Here is an 18,999-nt window from a genome sequence, read left to right on the forward strand (position 1 = left end):
TTTTGAATGCTAAGTGAATTTCTGTTAAGGGAATATTTTAATATCAGATTAAAAAGCACTCAATAGAGCCTATGGGAAAGTCAAAGTAGATACATATGGACGACAGTTTTGTGAATGGATTCAGGACTTTTCAAATCCAGATCTAAAAATTACTTGAGCATCCTAATCCTTTTCTAAAGATTTTATTTAATCAAAGGGGTTCTTTTTTGCAGAAATTTAATGATTTTTATACTGCATGTTGATGTATCTTTCTTCACCTGCCAAGTAGTATTATTTAAAGGAATATTAAATAATACCTCCCCAAGAGCTATTGAAAGGCAGGATCAGTACTAGGGCCATTGAAGATCAAAGGAAAGCGCCTGAAAAATGGAGGTAACAAGTATATTTAAAAGTGCATATAATAATCTTAGATGTGGAATGAGTAGCCAGCTGCTCATAAATAAGTGAAAAGAAGAAATACTTTTTTGATAGAGCTATTGAGCTAGAAATATAATTTAATATAGATATTCAAAATCATATGCCAGATGTTATGCTAAGGATCTTGCAAGAATATTAAAAATCTCAAGACATAGTCCCTGTCCTCTAGGAGCTTATAATCTATTTGGAGAGAACACATTTATGCATACAAATAATCATAATTCAAATAGCCCAAGTGTTTGCATTTTCACCACAGAGAAGATAGAGCAGCGTGTACTGCAAAGTGGACCTGTATTGTGGGTTGGAGGATCCTCTGTATCTTTTCCCTAAGAACTAGAGATGAGTATATTATTTTGGAGACAGGAACATAATCCGAGTTTGCTCACTGTTGCAAATCACTCGAGCAGATCAGAAAAGAGAATGAGGGAGAGAGAGAGAGAGAGCTTTACTAGCCAAGAGATATACTGATATACATATCTCTTGGCCTGAGAGAGGAGTTCATGGACAGTGATTCTGAACTCCAACCTACTATTAAGGAGAGGAGGAGCAAATTTTAGTTTCAAAATCTAGCCATATACACTCAGAAACATACCCACTCTTAAATATATATGTGTATGTACGTATGTACATATATACATCTGTATACCTACATATATATACGTACCTATGTATATATCTATATATGTGTTTATATGTACATATATGCCATATATATCTAGCATATACCAAGAAGGGAGATTTCCTGGGCAGTGCCAGCTTGGCCGTTGCTTCTTGAGTGATTGAAAGTTTGGGAATTCACAAGTTCTAGGGTTCCAGCCCTGAGCATTCTAGACAGAGAATGGAATTTCCTCTTGAAAGTACTTCTGATTGAATAGAGAGTAAATTTATAGTACTTTTCTAATTAGCCAAGAAATGGTAAGAACTTTTCCATTGCTAATAGACCAAGTGTTACATCCACCATATACCCTGTAATCTGTTTTAGAGTGGTTGTTTTTTTTTGTCAGATAAATTTAAAACTATGGCAGATCTAAGTTGAAGAACAGATTTTTAAAAATAACTTTAAGCTCATTTAAAGTATCATAAACTGTTGCCAAACTTTTATTGGAGTTGGAAAACCACTTTTCAGCAAAGAAAATAGTAGTAAACCAGTGTCTTCCTACCTACTCTCATTCAAAATTTAGATACTATGATGTGTTTTGGTTAGAATTATGAATGTGGAAAAATTTCAGTGTGAAGAGCAAGCCAGATGGAATTTACAGGATGCATTTCATGTAATGAAAGTTTTTGCCTTTCCTAGTCACTGCTGGCTTTGCCCAGTGCTTAACTATTGGCTGGGTGGCTCTTTCCCCTGCCTGGCTTCCCTCCTTGTTGGAACTTGGCAGTTGTCCAGAGTCATTAAATTGCATCAAGGAGCTGGAAGGAGACCTACAGCAATTTCAACCTTCCAGCTCGAATTGTTCAGGCTGGCTGGCAACATGGTGCTTTTGTGCCCACTGTTCACGCAGTGAATAAATACTATGCCATTAGAGAGGGTGAGTGCTTGTCCAGGATGGCGGTATGTAGGAGAAGTATATGCAGGTCTTTCTCAGGAGTCTAGACAAGCGTGATGTTAGGGAATTTCTCTGGTTCTTTTGTGATCACTGTGAGCATCTTGATTAGGATCCTAAGTAATTCCTAGAGAGCATCTTTTCTCATCTCCTTTTTCCTCTCATTTTGGGCAGCAAAGCTCTGAAAAGGATTTATTCAACCTTATCAGAGCTGCCCAAAATATGTTAGAAATTGTGCTCAGTTAAATTCATATCAATTCAATGAACATTTAAATATTAACCATTTGCAAATGCAAAACTTTTTGCTGGGCGATATGTCAGTAAAACCTTTAAACTCCCCCCCCCCCCCAAACTGGGTTACATAATATAAAAAAATCAAATGTGTATATTCTGTGTTCCTTTGATAGTACCGTCTTTTACGTTACATATTTGCTTGCATTGTTGCCATTGCATTTTGACAGTTTCAGGGTTTTTAGTGTGCTACGTAGAGAACAGGAAGAAGGAATCTGGAAACTGGAAAAGAAGGGGTCTATATGGAAAGTGTTCATTTTTAGACTGAGATTTCTCACACCTGGTCAGTTCTGCTTTTCTTTAAATCTTGAGAGGTTTGCTTTTTAAATTAAAATTACTTGAACTTATGAAAATATTATTGAACTGTCAAACATCCTTCTTTATCTGTAACTTCTTTCATTGAAAGAAAATTTTTTTAGGGAAGTAGAAGGACTTGGTTTTCTTTCTAATACAAGTACCACAGTGAATTGAAATGGGTTCTTAATATTTACAAAATATTTGCCTGCTCCTTGGCTAAAATCCTATTCAGAGCTTCTTAGTACTATCCTGCATTATGATAGTACTCTATCAAAAATATTCTATTAGGGGAAGGGAATCAGCATTCATAGAGTGTGTACTATGTGCCAAGTCCTATGCTAAGCACTTTACAAATTTTATCTCATCTGCTACTCACAACAATACTAAGAGGAAAGTTTTTATTGCATTTTTTGAGGTTATTATCGTCAGTTTATAGTTGAGGAAACTGAGATAAACAGGCTAAATGACTTGTCCAGGGTTATACATTAAGTGTCTAAGCTTGGGTTTGAACTCAGGTCTTCCTGACTCTAGACTCACTTTGCCACCTCATTGCTTTATTTCCTTTCCCCTTCTTCAAAATGCCTTGTATATGCTTTGTAAATATTTCCCTTTTTGATGTGTGTCCATTTTGTTTCCTCCTGGTAGAATATGAAGTCTTTGAAGGCAGAAAATGTTGAATATTAATTTTGTATTCCTGGCTCCAAGCACAGTATCTGGAACTTAGTATGTTCTTTAAAAATGCTTGTTGATTGGAGAAAAAAACATGCTAAAAGCAAATTGTTTTTTCCTCTCCTTTCATCCATCTAACCAAATTTTATATTTTACATTTACTGCATATTATATAGCTAGACTATATGTAAACATATGCCCTTTCTCTATACACACACACATATATTCTTATAAAGTCTTAATATCTGTGTATCATGTAGTATTGTACCAATTTTCAAAGAATTAGAATTCAATAAAATTAGTAACAGTAAAACTATAGCGAATACACTCAAATTTTTCTTTCATTATTCAGAGAGCAAGAAATTTCCTGTCATAATAATGAACAGACATGTCATCTAATACCAAATTAGAAGGTTCCTGTTAATAAAAGTTGGTGATGGATGATATATAAGGTGTATTGGCTCTTGATATATAAGGTGTATTGACAACTCCAGAATGGTCATCTATTGACTACCAGCTTCCTTACTTCTTTTTAAAAATTATTTAATATTTTATTTTTCCCCCAATACATATAAAAACAACTTTTCCATTAGTTTTTAAAACTTTGAGTTCCGTATTCTCTCCCTTCCTCCCTCTCCATCCCACCTCATTGAGAAGGCAAACAATTTGATATAGGTTATACATGTGTAAAGCATTCCCATATTAGTCTTATTTGGAAAGAAAACACAGACAAAACAAAACTCAAGAAAAATAAAGAAAGTTAAATAAAAGAATGCTTCAATTTGTATCAGTTCTTTCTCTGGGGATGGATAGCATTTTTCATCATAAGCCCTTCAGAATTGTCTTGGATCATTATATGAGCTGAGAATAGCTAAGTCATTCACAGCTGATCATCTTACAATATTGTTGTTACTTTGTATGCAGTCCATTTCACTTTGCGTCAGCTCATTGTGAGTCTTTCCAGGTATTTCTGAGAGCATCCTGCTCTTCACTTTTTATAGCACAATAGTATTCCATCATAGACACATACAACAATTTGTTGAGCCATTCACCAGTTGATAGGCTTTCCTTCACTTTCCAATTGTTCACCCCCAGAAAAGATCTTCTATAAATATTTTTGTACATATAGGTCCTTTTCCTTTCCTTGGTTTTGGAGTACAGATCTATTAGCGGTATTGCTATATCAAAGGGTATGCATGGTTTTATTATAGCCCTTTGGGCATAGTTCCAAATTGCTTTACAGAATGGTTGAATCAATTCACAACTCTGCCAACAGTGCTTTAATGCCTGATTTTTCCCACATCCCCTCCAGCATTTGTCATTTTCTTTTTCTGTCCTTTTAGACAATCTAATAGGTATGAGATAGTACCTCAGAATTGTTTGATTTTGTATTTTCTCCAATCAGTAGTGAGTTAAAGCATTTTTTCCATATAGCTATAACTTTACTTCATCTGAATACTGTTCGTATCTTTTGATCATTTGTCAGTTGGGGAATGGCTTTTATTGTTATAAACTTGACTTATTTCTCTGTATGTTTGAGAAATAAGGCCTTTCTTAGAGAAACTTGCTTCAAAATTTTTTTCACAGTTACTATTGCTAACTGTATTTCCCTCCATCCTATATCCCTACTCCCATTTATTCTATTCTGTCTCTACTTTTTCCTTGTCTCTTCTCAAAAATATTTTGCTTCTGACTGCCCCCTCCCCAAATCTTCCTACCCATCTATCATCACCACCCCTTTCTCCTGTGCCCTTCCCCTCCTAATTTCCTGTAGGATAAGGTAATTTTCTATACCTAATTGAGTGTGTATGTTTTTCCCTCTTTGAGTCAATTTTGGTGAGAGTAAGGTTCTTTTGCTTTCCCTCCACTGTAAAAGCTTTTTCTTTCATCTTGTATCCTTATAATTTACCCCATTCTACTTCTCTTTCTCCTAGTACATTCCTCTCTCATCACTTAATTTTAGTTTTTTAAATATCCCTTCATATTCAACTCATACCTGTGTCCTTTGCCTTTATATACTCCTTTTAACTGCTCTGATATGAGAAAGTTCTTATAAGTTGGAAGCATCATATTCCCATGTAGGAATATAAACAGTTTAACCTTTTTAAGTCCCTTGTTATTTTCCCTTTGTATGCTTCTTTTGAGTCTTGCATTTGAAAGTCAAATTTTCTATTCAGCTCTGGTCTTTTCATCAAGAATATTTGAAAGTCCTCTATTTCATTGAATGTCTATTTTTTTCACCCTGAGAGAGTAATACTCAGTTTTGTTGGGTAAGTGATTCTTGGTTATAATCCTAGCTTTTTTGCCCTCTGAAATATCATATTCCAAGTGCTCTGCTCTTTTAATGTAGAAACTTTGAGGTCTTGTGCTATCCTGACTGTTGTTCCACGGTATCTAAATTGTTTATTTCCGGCTGCTTGCAATATTTTCTCTTTCACCTGGGAGCTCTGGAATTTGACTATAATATTCTTTGGGGTTTTCATTTGGGAATTTCTTTAAGGAGATGATCAGTGGATTCTTTCAATTTCTAATTTATCTGCTGGTTTTAGAATATCAGGGCATTTTTTCTTGATAATTACTTAAAAGATGATGCCAAGGATCTTTTTTAGATAGCAGTCCAGTAATTTTTAAATGATCTCTCCTGTATCTATTTTCCAAGTCATTTGTTTTCCTAATGAGATATTTCACATTGTCTTCTTTTTTTATTATTTTGGTTTTGTTTTATTGTTTATTGATTTCTCCTAAAGTCATTAGCTTCCATTTGTTCAAGTGTAATTCTTAATGAATTATTTTCTTCAATGAGCTTTTATACTTCTTTTTCCATTTGGCCAATTCTACTTTTTAAGGAGTTTTTTCCTTCAGTGAATTTTTGTGCCTCTTTTTCTACTTGGCCAGTTCTGCTTTTGAAGACATTCTTTTCCTCCTTGGCTTCGTGAACCTCTTTTACCATTTAGCCTAGTCTGTTTTTTTAAGATGCTGTTTTCTTCAGTATTATTTTGTGTTTCCTTTACCAAGCTGTTAACTTGTTATTCATGATTTTCTTGCATTGCTCTCATTTCTCTTCCCAGTTTTTCTTCTACTTCTCTTACTTGATTTTCAAAATCCTTTTTGAGCTCTTCCATGGCCTGCGACCAATTTATTTTTTTCTGGTAAGCTTTGGATGTAGGAGCTTTGACTTTGTTATCTTCTTCTGAGTGTGTATTTTGATCTTCCTTGTCACCATAGTAATTTTCTGTGGTCAGAATTTTTTTCTGTTGTTTGCTCATTTTCTCAACCTCTTTCTTGACTTTTAACACTTTGTTAAAATAGGGCTCTGCTTCCAGGGTGGAAGGTGTAAAATCCTGAGCTTCAGGGGTTTTGTTTTCAGAGATACATCTAGGGACCTGTAAGTTTTCAGTTCTTGCAAGGTGGTATGATCTAAGAAGTGTGTGTGTTTATTATTCTCCTGGTCTGTGTTCTGATTTATGAGCAGCCACAAGCACTCTTTTCTGCCCTGGAACTGTGATGAAGTCCCTGCTCCACCATGGCCACAAACTCTGATGAATCTAGTACTTCTCCTTGCCCTGGGACTGCCACCCAGGACTGTGACCTGGATCTGAGTATGGACAAAACAACAGTGCCAGCAAAGAGATCTCTATAACCTCTCTCTGACCAGTTTTTTTGACCCCCTTATTGTCTGTGGACTGAGAGCTCTGGAAGCAGCTGCTATTCCTGTTGATTTAGTGGCTTCCAAGGCCTGCTCCTTTTTTGTTGGGGCTGGATCTCTACTGGCACCACCTGCTCTGGACTGTGCTCCATTATCACCCAGATAGGTCAGACTTTTCCTACTGACTTCTAAGTTGTCTTTGGCTGGAAACTTATTTCACCCTGTCCTTTTGTGGGTTCTTCTGCTCTAGGAATTGTTCTATGGCATTATTTAAAGGTATTCAGAGGGCTTTTGTGGAGAGCTCAGGCAAGTTGCTGACTTTTCTCTGCCATCTTTGCTTTGTATCTGCCCTTCACTGTGATTATTTCTAATGATTAGAAAGAATTTGAGTAGACAAAGAATATGTGCTACCATTTGTAGTAGAACTTCTGTCTTCATTACGAGGAAGGAAGATGCCCAAATCACTGGGCTGTTTATTTTGTTGTTACTGTGAGGGCAGTGAGTGAGATGATGGGGCACTATCTTTGGATAACTGGAGGAATGGATGTGAATATTTTGTAATGGTTGTGGGTAGTGTAAACGTTTTCTAGTGCAGAATGAAGACATGTAGGAAAGTGTGGGGACATATGAGCGCTATTTAGTTTCTTCACTGATGGGTTAGTATATTTGTATGTGATCAAATTATTTTACTAGGAGAAAGGATAGCCTTAATATTTGAAATGGCATTCAGTATAATCCACTTCAGGTATCCATGATTAGATCAGTGGGATACTTCCTCCACTCAAGCAGATATAATCAACTTTTTAGTTTAATAGATGATCCTGGAGAGTTTTATGGCCACAACATTCATCAACCTGCCACCAACCTGGATGAGTCTCTCTGAATTCAGCAAGGCTTGTCTTTAGACAATAGAGGTTCCTGGCCCAATATAGCACTTTGTTTTAATTTTAGAACAGGAAGATATTTTACATCATAGGTCATGATATATGCCGTTTCCCATTCTCCCTCCCCAGAAATGTATTGAAAATGGGAAAAAATGGCCAAGAACATTTTGAAACTTAATGACCTACAAAGAGTGGGAGTAGAAATCGCAGAAAGATTAGAATTTCCTCAATTAAAAGTGATTGCTTTGATTGATAGAGAAGTTGATCAGATTTAGAAATTGTTTTTGACTTAGCATTTCATACTTCTTTGTGCTTTGAAGAAATAATACAAGTGAAACTAATCTGGATTGAATACTATGACTTAGGTTATTTGTTGGGGTAAAAATGTTCCATGGAACTGGAGAATGCTTCATTTTTCTGAGAATTTTAAAGCAAAAGCAAAAGTATGTATAAGTTATTTTGGTGGAAGTGCATCTTCCCATGGGGAATATTGTGCTTAAGAGTTGAATAAAATATGATAAGATTAAATCTATCTGAAGTCTATTATAAAAAATGAGATCCATTAGACCAAAGCTAAAATCATTTAGTTATTTATGGGGCAGTGGGTGAAAGAGGGTATTACACAGTGAGACTTGCTCAGTATGACATCATACATCCAGAATGCTTAAGACTGACTCTTTTAGGTATAAAAACAAATAATTTGGGCTTTTTCTCTGAAGCTCTTGGCCAGTTGACTTGTTTGTTGCTACTGTAGTTCCTAGCTTTTTTGTTTTCCTTTTTGTTTCTATCTTTCCTCTACTCTCCAACTCTTATGTTTCCTCTGTTTCATTTCTGCCATTTGCATTTTTCAAATTTCTCAAAGTGTCCAGTTGAGCTAGAGATGTGAATGAGGTTCTTTTGTGCCTTCACAAGAACTCCCTCAGTCTCCAGGATGCTGCATGAGTCACAATCACCCAAACTACCTACTGTCTTGGTGCTTAAATCACAAGTACGTGACCTCAATGAGTTTATAATCTAGGAGAAAATGCATACCTAGAGAAAAATTTAACTAACCATATAAGACAATAGCATGTAACAATATATGAATATGCCTTAATTTCAGTTGTCCCATGGTAAACAAAACATAATGGACTGAACTTAGCTCTGTTGTGTTATTTTATTGTGTAATGTGCAAATTAGCCTCAAGCTGAGCTGAATATAAGAGACTGGAGTCTCTTAGTAATTTAATCTATTAAAGGGAAGGGACTAGTTTGCTGAGATTTTCTTAGATGAAGAAGAACTTAATTTCTTTGCTTTCTTTCAGGATAATATCATCTTATTCCTAAGAGGCTGCAAAGAGCTCGGGCTTAAAGAATCTCAACTTTTTGACCCAGGTGATCTCCAGGATACTTCAAATAGAGTGGCAGTCAAGTAAGTAATACTGTATGTACATTCATACATAGAGCAAGTTGTATATGTTTTGTGTTTGGGAGGGAAGGAGGAGGGGAACACAGCCGAAGAGAATTGCTAATGCTGGCAGACCTATAACAGTGATGATAAAAATAAATGATAAATAAATAAAAATAATGCTGAAAGTTTCAAAACAACATTTAAACCAACTTTCTTTCCTGTGTCTTTTTTTTTTTTTTATAAAACCAAACACAATTCTTTCAGATGCAAGATACTGTTCACGAAATCCAGATTTTTAGAGAGTAGAAAAGGTTCTTGGGAGGGAAGAAAGTAAAAGCATTTGTACAAAATCTATTGTAGGCTAAAACCAACTTGATGACACATTTAAGAGCTATGATTTTGATCTTTTGAATAGGCTGTTCAAAGCTGCAAGAGAAGTAAACAAAGCTACATTCAATTGATTAAGCAGTGAAAGCAATTGATTGTGGAGAAATCTTTCCATTTATATTTGCAACTACTCATTTCCTTTGTCAGCTCTTCAGTTCTCTAAAGATGGATTCTTTATTGAGCCCACTGCTAATTTCATCAGTGCAACATGACTAATCCTGTAATCCTTGGGACCAAAATTTTCCTGCATCACAGTGTTAGTAGTTAACTGTCTAACGTAAGAGTAAGCTCATGGTCAAGTTAGTAAAGAAGTGTCTTGTGAGATCTTAGTAGTCAATTTAAAAATTAAAATCCACTCTGCTTCCTGTTGTGCAGAAGTGATCCTATTTTCTTAACAGATATTAAACTAGAAAGTCTTTGATTTTATGGGCAGAGGATAGAGACTAGTTTGGGGGCATTTGAGGAATGGTCTAGTTAAGTCTAGAAAGGCTTAATTTTTTGGGGGGGTAAGCACAATTCTTCGTTATTCAGTCATTCAGTCATGTCTCTCCATGACTCCCTATGTGGCTAGACTGGTTTGCCATTTCCTTCTCCAGTAGCTAAGGCAAACAGATTAAATGGCTTGCCTAAGATCACACAGCTAGTGAGTGTCAGAGGCTGAATTTGAACTTAGGTCTTCCTGACTTCAGGCCCAAGTGCTCTATCCAGTGAGCTATCTAGCTGCCCCAAGACTGGCATAGAAGAGTTGCTGATTGCATTATTTAAAGGGGAGGACCTAAACTTAATGAATCACAAAAGCTTCAGGTATTGAAGAAAATGGTTTTTAAACATCTGATCTTTGGAAATATCCAAATAAATTTTCCCCCTCTATTGCTCAATCCAATTAAATTATGTTCTTAGCATACATCAGCAGGAAGATTTCTGTGTAATGACTTATTTACAATATGGTACCATACAGTTACATGATACAGTGTTGCATCATCAAAATTTCGATATGCAAATTTACAGTAAATTATTAAATGTCAGATGTCATTTAAAATATATTTTATACTCTTTTGAAATGACATGATTAAAAAAATTAAAGAGTTAAAGGAAGTAGATTTCCAGGGAAGCAGTGAGTAAATTTTCTTTTGAAAAGGGGGAGGTAGGTCAAATAAATTTGAGAATCTACTGGTCCATCATGTTCCCTTAAGTCTCTCCCTTTTCTTTAGCATGGTTTGAATGCAGCCATTTTTATTTAAAGATTGCAATGCTGTTGTTCCACCCATATTACCTGGAAAAATGTTCTTCCTTTTGTTTCTGGGATTCAGCTTCCTGCCTCCAAAACCCTTCATCAAGGGTATTGGTTTTACTTGTTTGCATATCAGCCCCATGAGGCACTATACAAGGGGACACTATTAAATTATTTTCACAGTGCCAGATTGAAGCCATAACAGCATGTTCTACAGGGTTTTTTTTTCTCTCAGATCAGAAGAGTTGGTGAATACATAAAAGAATAATTTGTTATTTACATTATTGCATGGTGTAATCCATGACATATTGTAACTGATCTTAATTGTTGAATTTTTTTAATGAGTTTAGTTTTTTAAGTAATGGATAGAACCAAAAATGGTGAGTCAGTAAAGTGAGGAACAATGAAGCCTCTTTAAGAGCTTATGCTGTTCAAAATACATACAGCAATGGAAGTTTCGACTTGAAATCAGATGGAAAAGTCCATTGGTCTGATAGCAGCAAAGCATGTGGTACCTTTTTCAGTACCATTTCATGTCTGTTGAAGCATTTGAAAATGTCAAGAATTTGGTGGTGAGAACCTTTCCACTATTTCTGATTTCATGTATTTGGCATGTATGGAAGGCAGTTAGGATGAGGAGTCAGAGCCAAAGTTTAGAAAGATATATTAATAAACATCATTACAATAAGGCAAAATAATGATTTTGGGAAAGAGTATTGTGAGATTTTCTCAAATTATTCATTTGTATTATCTGGGAAACATTTTCACTTTATTTTGTAATTATTCCATGTAATTAAGTGAAAATGTTCTATATTCTTTATATATATTCTCTATATATGAATGTAAAATTCATATATCCTCTGTATGTTGAACATATAAAGTATAGAGTGACAGAGTTGTAGTTTTGTAGAGTGTACCATTCAATGAAGGCAGCAAGGGGGCACATGAATAAGGCATGAGGACTGGAGTCAGAAAGACTTGATTTCAAATCCAGGCTCAGACACTGTATGACTCTAGACAAGTCACTTAACCTTTGTTTGCCTCAGTTTCCTCAAATGTAAAATGGGAATGGTAATATCACTCATCTCAGAGGATTGTTGTGAGAATCAAATGAAATATTTTAAAAATGCTTAGCACAGCACCTGGCACATAGTAGGCACTATATAAATAAATGCTTATTCTCCTCCCTTTTAGGGTTTTAGGAACCTTTTAGGTTCCCAGTTTTTAATTAATATTTCTTAAAAGGAAATTGACATCCATCATGTTTGAATGATGGAAACTTTCAGACTGATGCTTTTTCCCAAGTGAACTTTTGCATAAATGTATAAATCTGCCATAAAATGATCCTGCATAAATATCTTCACATATTTTGTTTAATTTTGGAAGCCTTCTTGAGTTGATGCACATGTCATTGGATTGTATATACACATATTGTAGTTAAAGTTCCAACATTTGCTGATGTCCACAGCTTAAATAACATAATTTATTAATTATATTGCTCCTTAAATATCTGTTATCAAACTTATGATTTAAATAAGGTTTTTTTGTGCTTGTGAGAGGATAAGTGAAAGTGTTGACTGAGTTCCCTAGAGTGAAATGCAAGACTTATGAAATATAGTTACACTCTCCCTTACTAATTGATTTGATCAAACCTATAATTTTAAACAATTAAGCTTTGAAAATATAAGTATAAAATACATTTATATATTTAAAATTTATGAATCTGTTCTTCCATGTTACAACTATTAAATAGAATTTAATGTTAGAGAAAGTTAGATTAAAGAGTATGGGATAGTGAAAGAGAGGTAAGCTCAAATCCAGGAAGACCTAAGTTCAAGTCCCAGGTTTGACAAATTCTGGCTGTGTGACCCTGGCCAAGTCACTTAACCCTTTTCACCACTCAAGTCAACACCTTTACAACTTCTAAGCTGCAATGGAAGTAGACTTGTAGAAAGAGCTTTTTTCCCTGGGGCGTTCCTATACCAATGAAATTACAAGTCCAGTCCTTATCTTAATCTTTATAATATTTCACTAAGATACTATAGTCATGCCTTTCCTTCATAATGTCTAAACTCTTCACTTTATCTTTTTCCATTTTTGAAATCCTTAACATATATTTGCCTTTCTTCATGTCATCTTTTTAGTTATTTTGTATTTGTTAACTTCCAAAAATATTTCTTATTTTCAATTTGGAGGGAAGTCACGTGAGTTATACCCTTATGAGGAATTTGTTTTTCTAATTACTTCTCTTTTTCTTATGTAATAGGAGCATTGACTGTAGCAGAAAACTGAAAAATGTAAGTTTCAATTTTACTTTGTACCTACATGTAGATCTGTTTTTATTGTGTACCTCTGGTTTTGTTCATGATCAAAGCTATAAGTTCAGTTTATGAGATGGTACCTTCATTTACCTAAAAAATCATCAGAATAAAATTATGTATTGCACTGATGGAGTAATTAGTGCCACTAATGGGAATGGAAATAGCAAAATTTTAGGTTTTCTTTATACTTCTAAAAATACCAAATTTAGAACAAAATGAAAGTTTCTCTCCAGTGATTGGGTTACTTAGATATCAAGTAACATGTGGTAATAGTTACATTACACAGTCTTTCAACCAGGTTGGTAGGCACAGATGAAATTATTAAATTAAGACCTTTGGCAAAATTGTTTTAAGAAAACAGTAATCTGAAGTGGCAACAATTGTAGTTTGGCTACATTTTTGCTGAGTTACGTTTTTCCATGAAGCTTTCAAGTGTTCCTTGGTGTTTTCCTAAGACAAAAGGAAACAATGTACATGAAGTTACTTTGTAATTGTGCAGTCATGAAGCAAGCTTCAATTTCAAACCAAGATTTTCCAATTGAGTTTTGTTTATAAAAGAGGAAATGGGTTAAACCAATTCCATTTTAAATTTTAAATTGGAAAGTATCAGAAATGGCCTAATGCTTATAATATTTACAGAGAGTGTATGGCTTCTCTTGGTTACTGGGATAGTAGTAACTTGTGAGTTTGTTTTTTCATCTCATCAGCTCATAAACTTGACTGACACCCTTTTTTACCATTCGAGCTCTTCCTCATGCTGAAATTCCCAAGGAGGGAGATGCCATCCTTCCAAGTAAACTATCAGCTGTATGAAAAAAGGCCGCAGATTAAAGATGCTTGCCTTTTAATTCCGTGGTGCCTGTCATGATTTTCCAAATCATTTAATACACTTAGCGTACTTTGGAGTTGCCTTTTGACCATGATTAATATACTGACATTTAGAGGATTTTATTCCCTGGAAAATTGCTTGCTAAATGTATTCAAGTTCCAAGACTTGCATGGATATGGGTGTTTGGAGGGAGTTGTGAAGACTATTTTTCCTGCAGAAATATGAAATCAAAATTTAATCGAAGCCACCATACAAATGTCCTATTTTGGGCTTACTGCCATTTGGAACAAGCATGTGTAAATGCTGTGTTCTCCAAAACATATTCAGGCCTGCTTAATGAAGGGAGGCAAGACAATGAGTGGTAGCTCAACTAAATATTTAGAAATCTCATTGATTTTGCTAATAAAACAGTGCTGAAGATAGAAACGAAATAGCAGCCTTGCCTCTGCTGAGATTTTTTTAGGCCTGAATGGGTCCCTTCTAGACCTCATCTGAAGCCTTTCTGGCCTTAATTTGGGGAATGCACCTTGATGTATGGGGTATTTTCCCCCTGAAAATTCTATTTTGAAGGATGGAAAAACTACACTAACTTGGAATCACAGCTTCATGACATTAAATTGAACATAAAAGATTCACAAATATTTGAGATGTTAACCAGTAGCAGCATCCGCATCAGCATGGTTCAAGTCATTGAGTTCCAGAGTAAATGGAATTAATTGTCAGTTCATATCAAACCCTCAGACTCTTCTGATTCTACCACTTGTTCCATCCATGGCTTGCAGTAGTAGAGTTATCGTTATTGTTTTTTTCCCTGGCTTTACTTTTATGGTAAGCATTCTGGTGACCTATAATCTGATTTCATTCCTATGTGTGTTGTTCAATCTGTGCTGCATAGCTAAAACCCCTGTGCAGAACTAAGGCTGCATTTTGTCTTTAAAATAACCCACGGTGTTTCTTTAAAGTTATAGGCAGATTGCCCTAATGAAGGGTCCAAGCAGTTGCTAAAATTTTGCTTGTTTAATTTTGAAACACTTTGGTTCTTTGAAAATAATGTTGTAGGATTTTCTAGTCTTTCAGAATCCTTTCTCATTACTAAACTTTCCCTAAAACCTTAGTCCAGTGTTAACTACTGAACCTTGTTTGTGTGGACTGATGTAACATTGGGTTCTTATTAAAATGAATTTTACATTTAATGGGTACCTTGTGGATGGCAAGCTTTTTATAAATCAATATCAGACATTCTCCCTCTTCTGCCTTCCTGTTAGTGTCCAGTATAGATTCCTTAGTAAGTCGAAAAGTAATCTTACAAAGGGATTCTGTACTTATGCCTCCTTTTCTTTCCCCTTAGGTATTAGTTACCATTTACTGGCTGGGAAAAGCGGCAAACAGCTGCACAGCATATAGTGGTACCACACTGAACCTAAAGGAGTTTGAAGGATTGTTGGCACAGATGCGAAAGGTAACTAGACTCTTCATCTTTGTCTTATGAGGTCTGTTAAAGGATGAAAAGGAACAAGCTTGAGTCTCTATTTAGAAGGGCATCTCAGTTCAGCTTTGCACTATTTCAAGGCGATACCAATGTTTCAGACATGTGCAAAACGCCGTGTTTTAAAATGGATTAAATCTTTGCCACATGTATCCCCCACATACCTGAACTGTCTGGCCTTCACATCCAAGAAAATCGAGTCCAATTGGGATTTGATAACCAAAGATATAATTCAGACTAGAATTGTCTTTCCCTGCCTGCACAAATTTTGTCACTGCTAATTTTTTTAAGAAGGAAACAATTTGATTAAAACAATGTGGTTTTAGAGAAAATGAAAACTTGTCTTGCATCTTAATTTTAAAAGTCATTTTACTCAGTCTTTATAACCAGGGACTTTTTCTGACTATGACATGAAATCTGGAAATGTGAACGAACTAAAAAAGTTCCCTCTCTGTTGCTAATGTCGGCTATAACTGTAACACGGTAATGAATTGGATATTGAATGATAATTTACCAGCCTAACGTTGCTCTCATTTGTGCAGTACACTTCTCAGTTTGGAGAAAAACTAATAAAATTTTTTAAAACTCTGAGTTAGGGAATTTTTTAAAATGTCATACAAGTTTGTTTTTATCTTGAACTGTATATACAGTAACTTATAAGATCTGCTAACAGTACTTCCCACTAAAATTCTGTTGAGGCCACTTTGATGTATAGATACAATATGGTTTTAATTAACAGCTTACATTTATAAACATAAAGGGTTTATATGGTTGGAAAAATATTTTAGGGTCTTTCCAAATCAAATTGATTAAAAAGCTTCTTGAAATGGAGATACTGGAATTCTACATCTGACTATTTTAAAAAGTGGAATATGGAACAATAATAATAGCTATGCTGACTGATATTTTATAGCACTTTATGTAAAGTACTCCACAAGGTAGGTAAAACATATCATCTCTGTTTTACAGGTGAGGAAACTGAGACTAAGAGAGGTTAAGTGATATCCTCTCGATCACTAGCAGTTTCTTCTAGTAAGGACACAATTTGAACTCGGGATTTTTCATTTTAAGTTCAGTGCTCTATCTACCCTTCTACCCTCTTTCTCAATTTATGACACTGCTTAGAAAGTCTGATTATTAGTTCAGTGTTGTAGGTGTCAAGATGTTACATCTCATACAATAAAGCATCTCCTGGATTTGACGAGTGTCCTGTCTCTCAAAGTGTGCATCAGTCTTCAAATTCTCCCCTGCTCACAGTTATATTAGCTCTAGCCTTTCCTACGAGTAATGAAGATAATCAGTAGTATTTGTGTAGTGCATTGAGGTTTTCAAAGAGGTCAGTTTTACCAAGGAAATAGAATCAGAATCATAACATTTTAGAGCTGAAAAATATCATATAGACAGATCATCAGCTGACTGATAGAGCCCAGGTCTCTCTGTTTTGCCCAGGCCAAAATTGCAGTGGCCACTTTATGTACTCTATCCCACTGTTGATCAACATGGAAACTTTAACTTGCTGTTTCCAACTGGGAATAGTACCCCTCTCCTTAGTCATTCTGGATCCCCCCATGGTTCACTATGTTGGTGCTGAACCTACTGTGGCTGCCCAGTTGACTTTAGCCTACTGCATCTCAAATAGAATTCCTGGGTCCAAGCAGGCCAAGACCCTCAACCGCCCTGGTAGCAGAGTTTTATTGGTATGTGCCCCCATATCCCGATGGCCTGCCTTTTTGTTTAACTACTCAAGCCTCATCCAGCATGCCTCATATACTCATGAGCAGTACTTGTTTTAGATAAATTAAAATAAATTGTTATCCACAAGTGATACTACTGATATTTTTACCACATTAAATTTGTCTCTAACTTAAGAAGAAATATAGGAGAGCGCTCCACACATATATATAAATAAGTTTTAATATTTTTTATTTCAATATTTTCAGCATCTGTAATTTTATAGAATCACCTGTTGGAGCATAAAAGGGACCTTCAGATGCATCTAGTTCCACTCCTTTGTTTTGCAAATGAGCGTACCGAGACCAAGGGATGTTGTGCTTTGCCTAGTGTTACAGAAGTAGTCAGTATCAGAGGTGGAATTTGAACTTGGGGTCTTCTGTCTCAAAACAACACTCTTTCCTCTGTTTCATGTTACTCCTGAGGAATTTCCTTTTATTGGTGTATTTATTTATACTCAGCCCATGCTTTTGTAGATGTTTACTGCTGACAAAAATGAATGAATGAATGAATGAATGAACAAACTTATGACCCAAATGGTAGGCACAAACCTCTTCAAACTTAGCTAGGCTGATCCTTGGAAGACAGATGTACAGTCCATCACTAGGTCTGTCTGTATGTGTAGTATGTGCATGTTTTGTGGATTCAGCCTGTGTAAATATACTTACACGTGTCAATGTGCAGGCATGGACAGGGGAAACGCCTAGTTAAATGGCTGATCACAGTGGGAGAGAAAGCTGGCTAACAGCAGGGAGCTTAGAAAGTGATGTTGGCTCCAACCTTTTAACAGATTGTTTCTTTTCCTTGCTTGTTTTGGTTCAGCTGGGCACACAAGATGGCAAATAAGAACCTGTGCCCTTTTGCTCCCATGTCCATAATTCTTTCTGTTGTGCCCTTCACTAGCAGGTAGGTGTCTGATAGCCCACTTGGAGCTTGCCAGAACCATGCTGGTGGGTGATCAGGGAACAGAAAGCAGGGATACAATGATACTCTGGCAGAAGCCTGTAGATGGGTTTGACTCATTTTTGGGGCCCACACATATTTTTCTGGCTGTAATACAAGACGCTCACTCTACATTTAGTTTCGTAGGGGAGGGTGATGGCCAAGGATGACTACAGGTGGCTGAGTTTTCATTTTTCCAATGGTCTGTACCACACTGCTCTGTTTCCAGTTCCAACCCTTGATCCAAGTTTTCCATTCTTGACTTACTGCACGTTCATGAACATATCTGACTTTTGTACCGTTTTTCTTTCCCGTAACTAGCTGTGTGAGAGCAGATAGAGCTCAAAGTAACTTATCGACTTACTTCCCACTTTCCTTTCTCCTTTAGTTGGGAGAGAGATATTTAAACCCTTCTGATATTTGAAACCTCCTCCCACCTCCTCTTGAAAACCCATTCTGGTAGAAGATGCCAAATAACTGTAAATGGGACTATTTTTGACAGCTAATTTTAAATGAGGTCAACAATACCTGGGTTTTTAAGGTCAGCTACAGTCAACTTTAAATATTTTTAAATGGATTATCCAAAATGATCAGTGTTGCATCTGAAGTGACTAGTAAATAACACCAATCTAAGAGAGAAATGGAAGCAAGCTAGGTGGCTCAGTGGACAGTTTTGGGCCTGGAGTCAGGAAGACCTGAGTTCAAATGTAGCCTGAGACACTCATTAGCTGTGTACAGTGAACAAGTCACTTAACCCTTTTTGCCTTAGTTTCCTCATCTGTAAAATGAACTAGAAAGGAAAATGGGAAAACCACTCCAGTATCTTTTCCAAGAAAACCCTATATAATGGCATGACAAGTCAGACGTGACAGAATGACTGAAAAATAACAGAGAAAAATAGGATAGGGGATCAGAGTATGTTTTCTAAGATT

At 35.8% G+C, this 18,999-nt stretch overlaps 1 protein-coding gene across 6 annotated transcripts in view; it reads left to right on the plus strand.

Moving 5' to 3' along the window:
- LIMCH1 (LIM and calponin homology domains 1) overlaps positions 1-18,999 on the plus strand; it is a 371,911-nt gene that overhangs the window by 251,327 nt on the left and 101,585 nt on the right. For all 6 annotated transcript variants that reach the window (XM_072620594.1, XM_072620596.1, XM_072620595.1 and 3 more), the window contains 3 exons: positions 9,055-9,161; positions 13,025-13,055; positions 15,257-15,367. In XM_072620594.1, the coding sequence (XP_072476695.1) occupies positions 9,055-9,161; positions 13,025-13,055; positions 15,257-15,367 (249 nt within the window). The remainder of the gene's footprint in view (positions 1-9,054; positions 9,162-13,024; positions 13,056-15,256; positions 15,368-18,999) is intronic.

Source organism: Notamacropus eugenii, chromosome 6, assembly GCF_028372415.1.
Source record: "Notamacropus eugenii isolate mMacEug1 chromosome 6, mMacEug1.pri_v2, whole genome shotgun sequence".
In the NCBI taxonomy this organism is placed as follows: Eukaryota; Metazoa; Chordata; class Mammalia; order Diprotodontia; family Macropodidae; genus Notamacropus; species Notamacropus eugenii.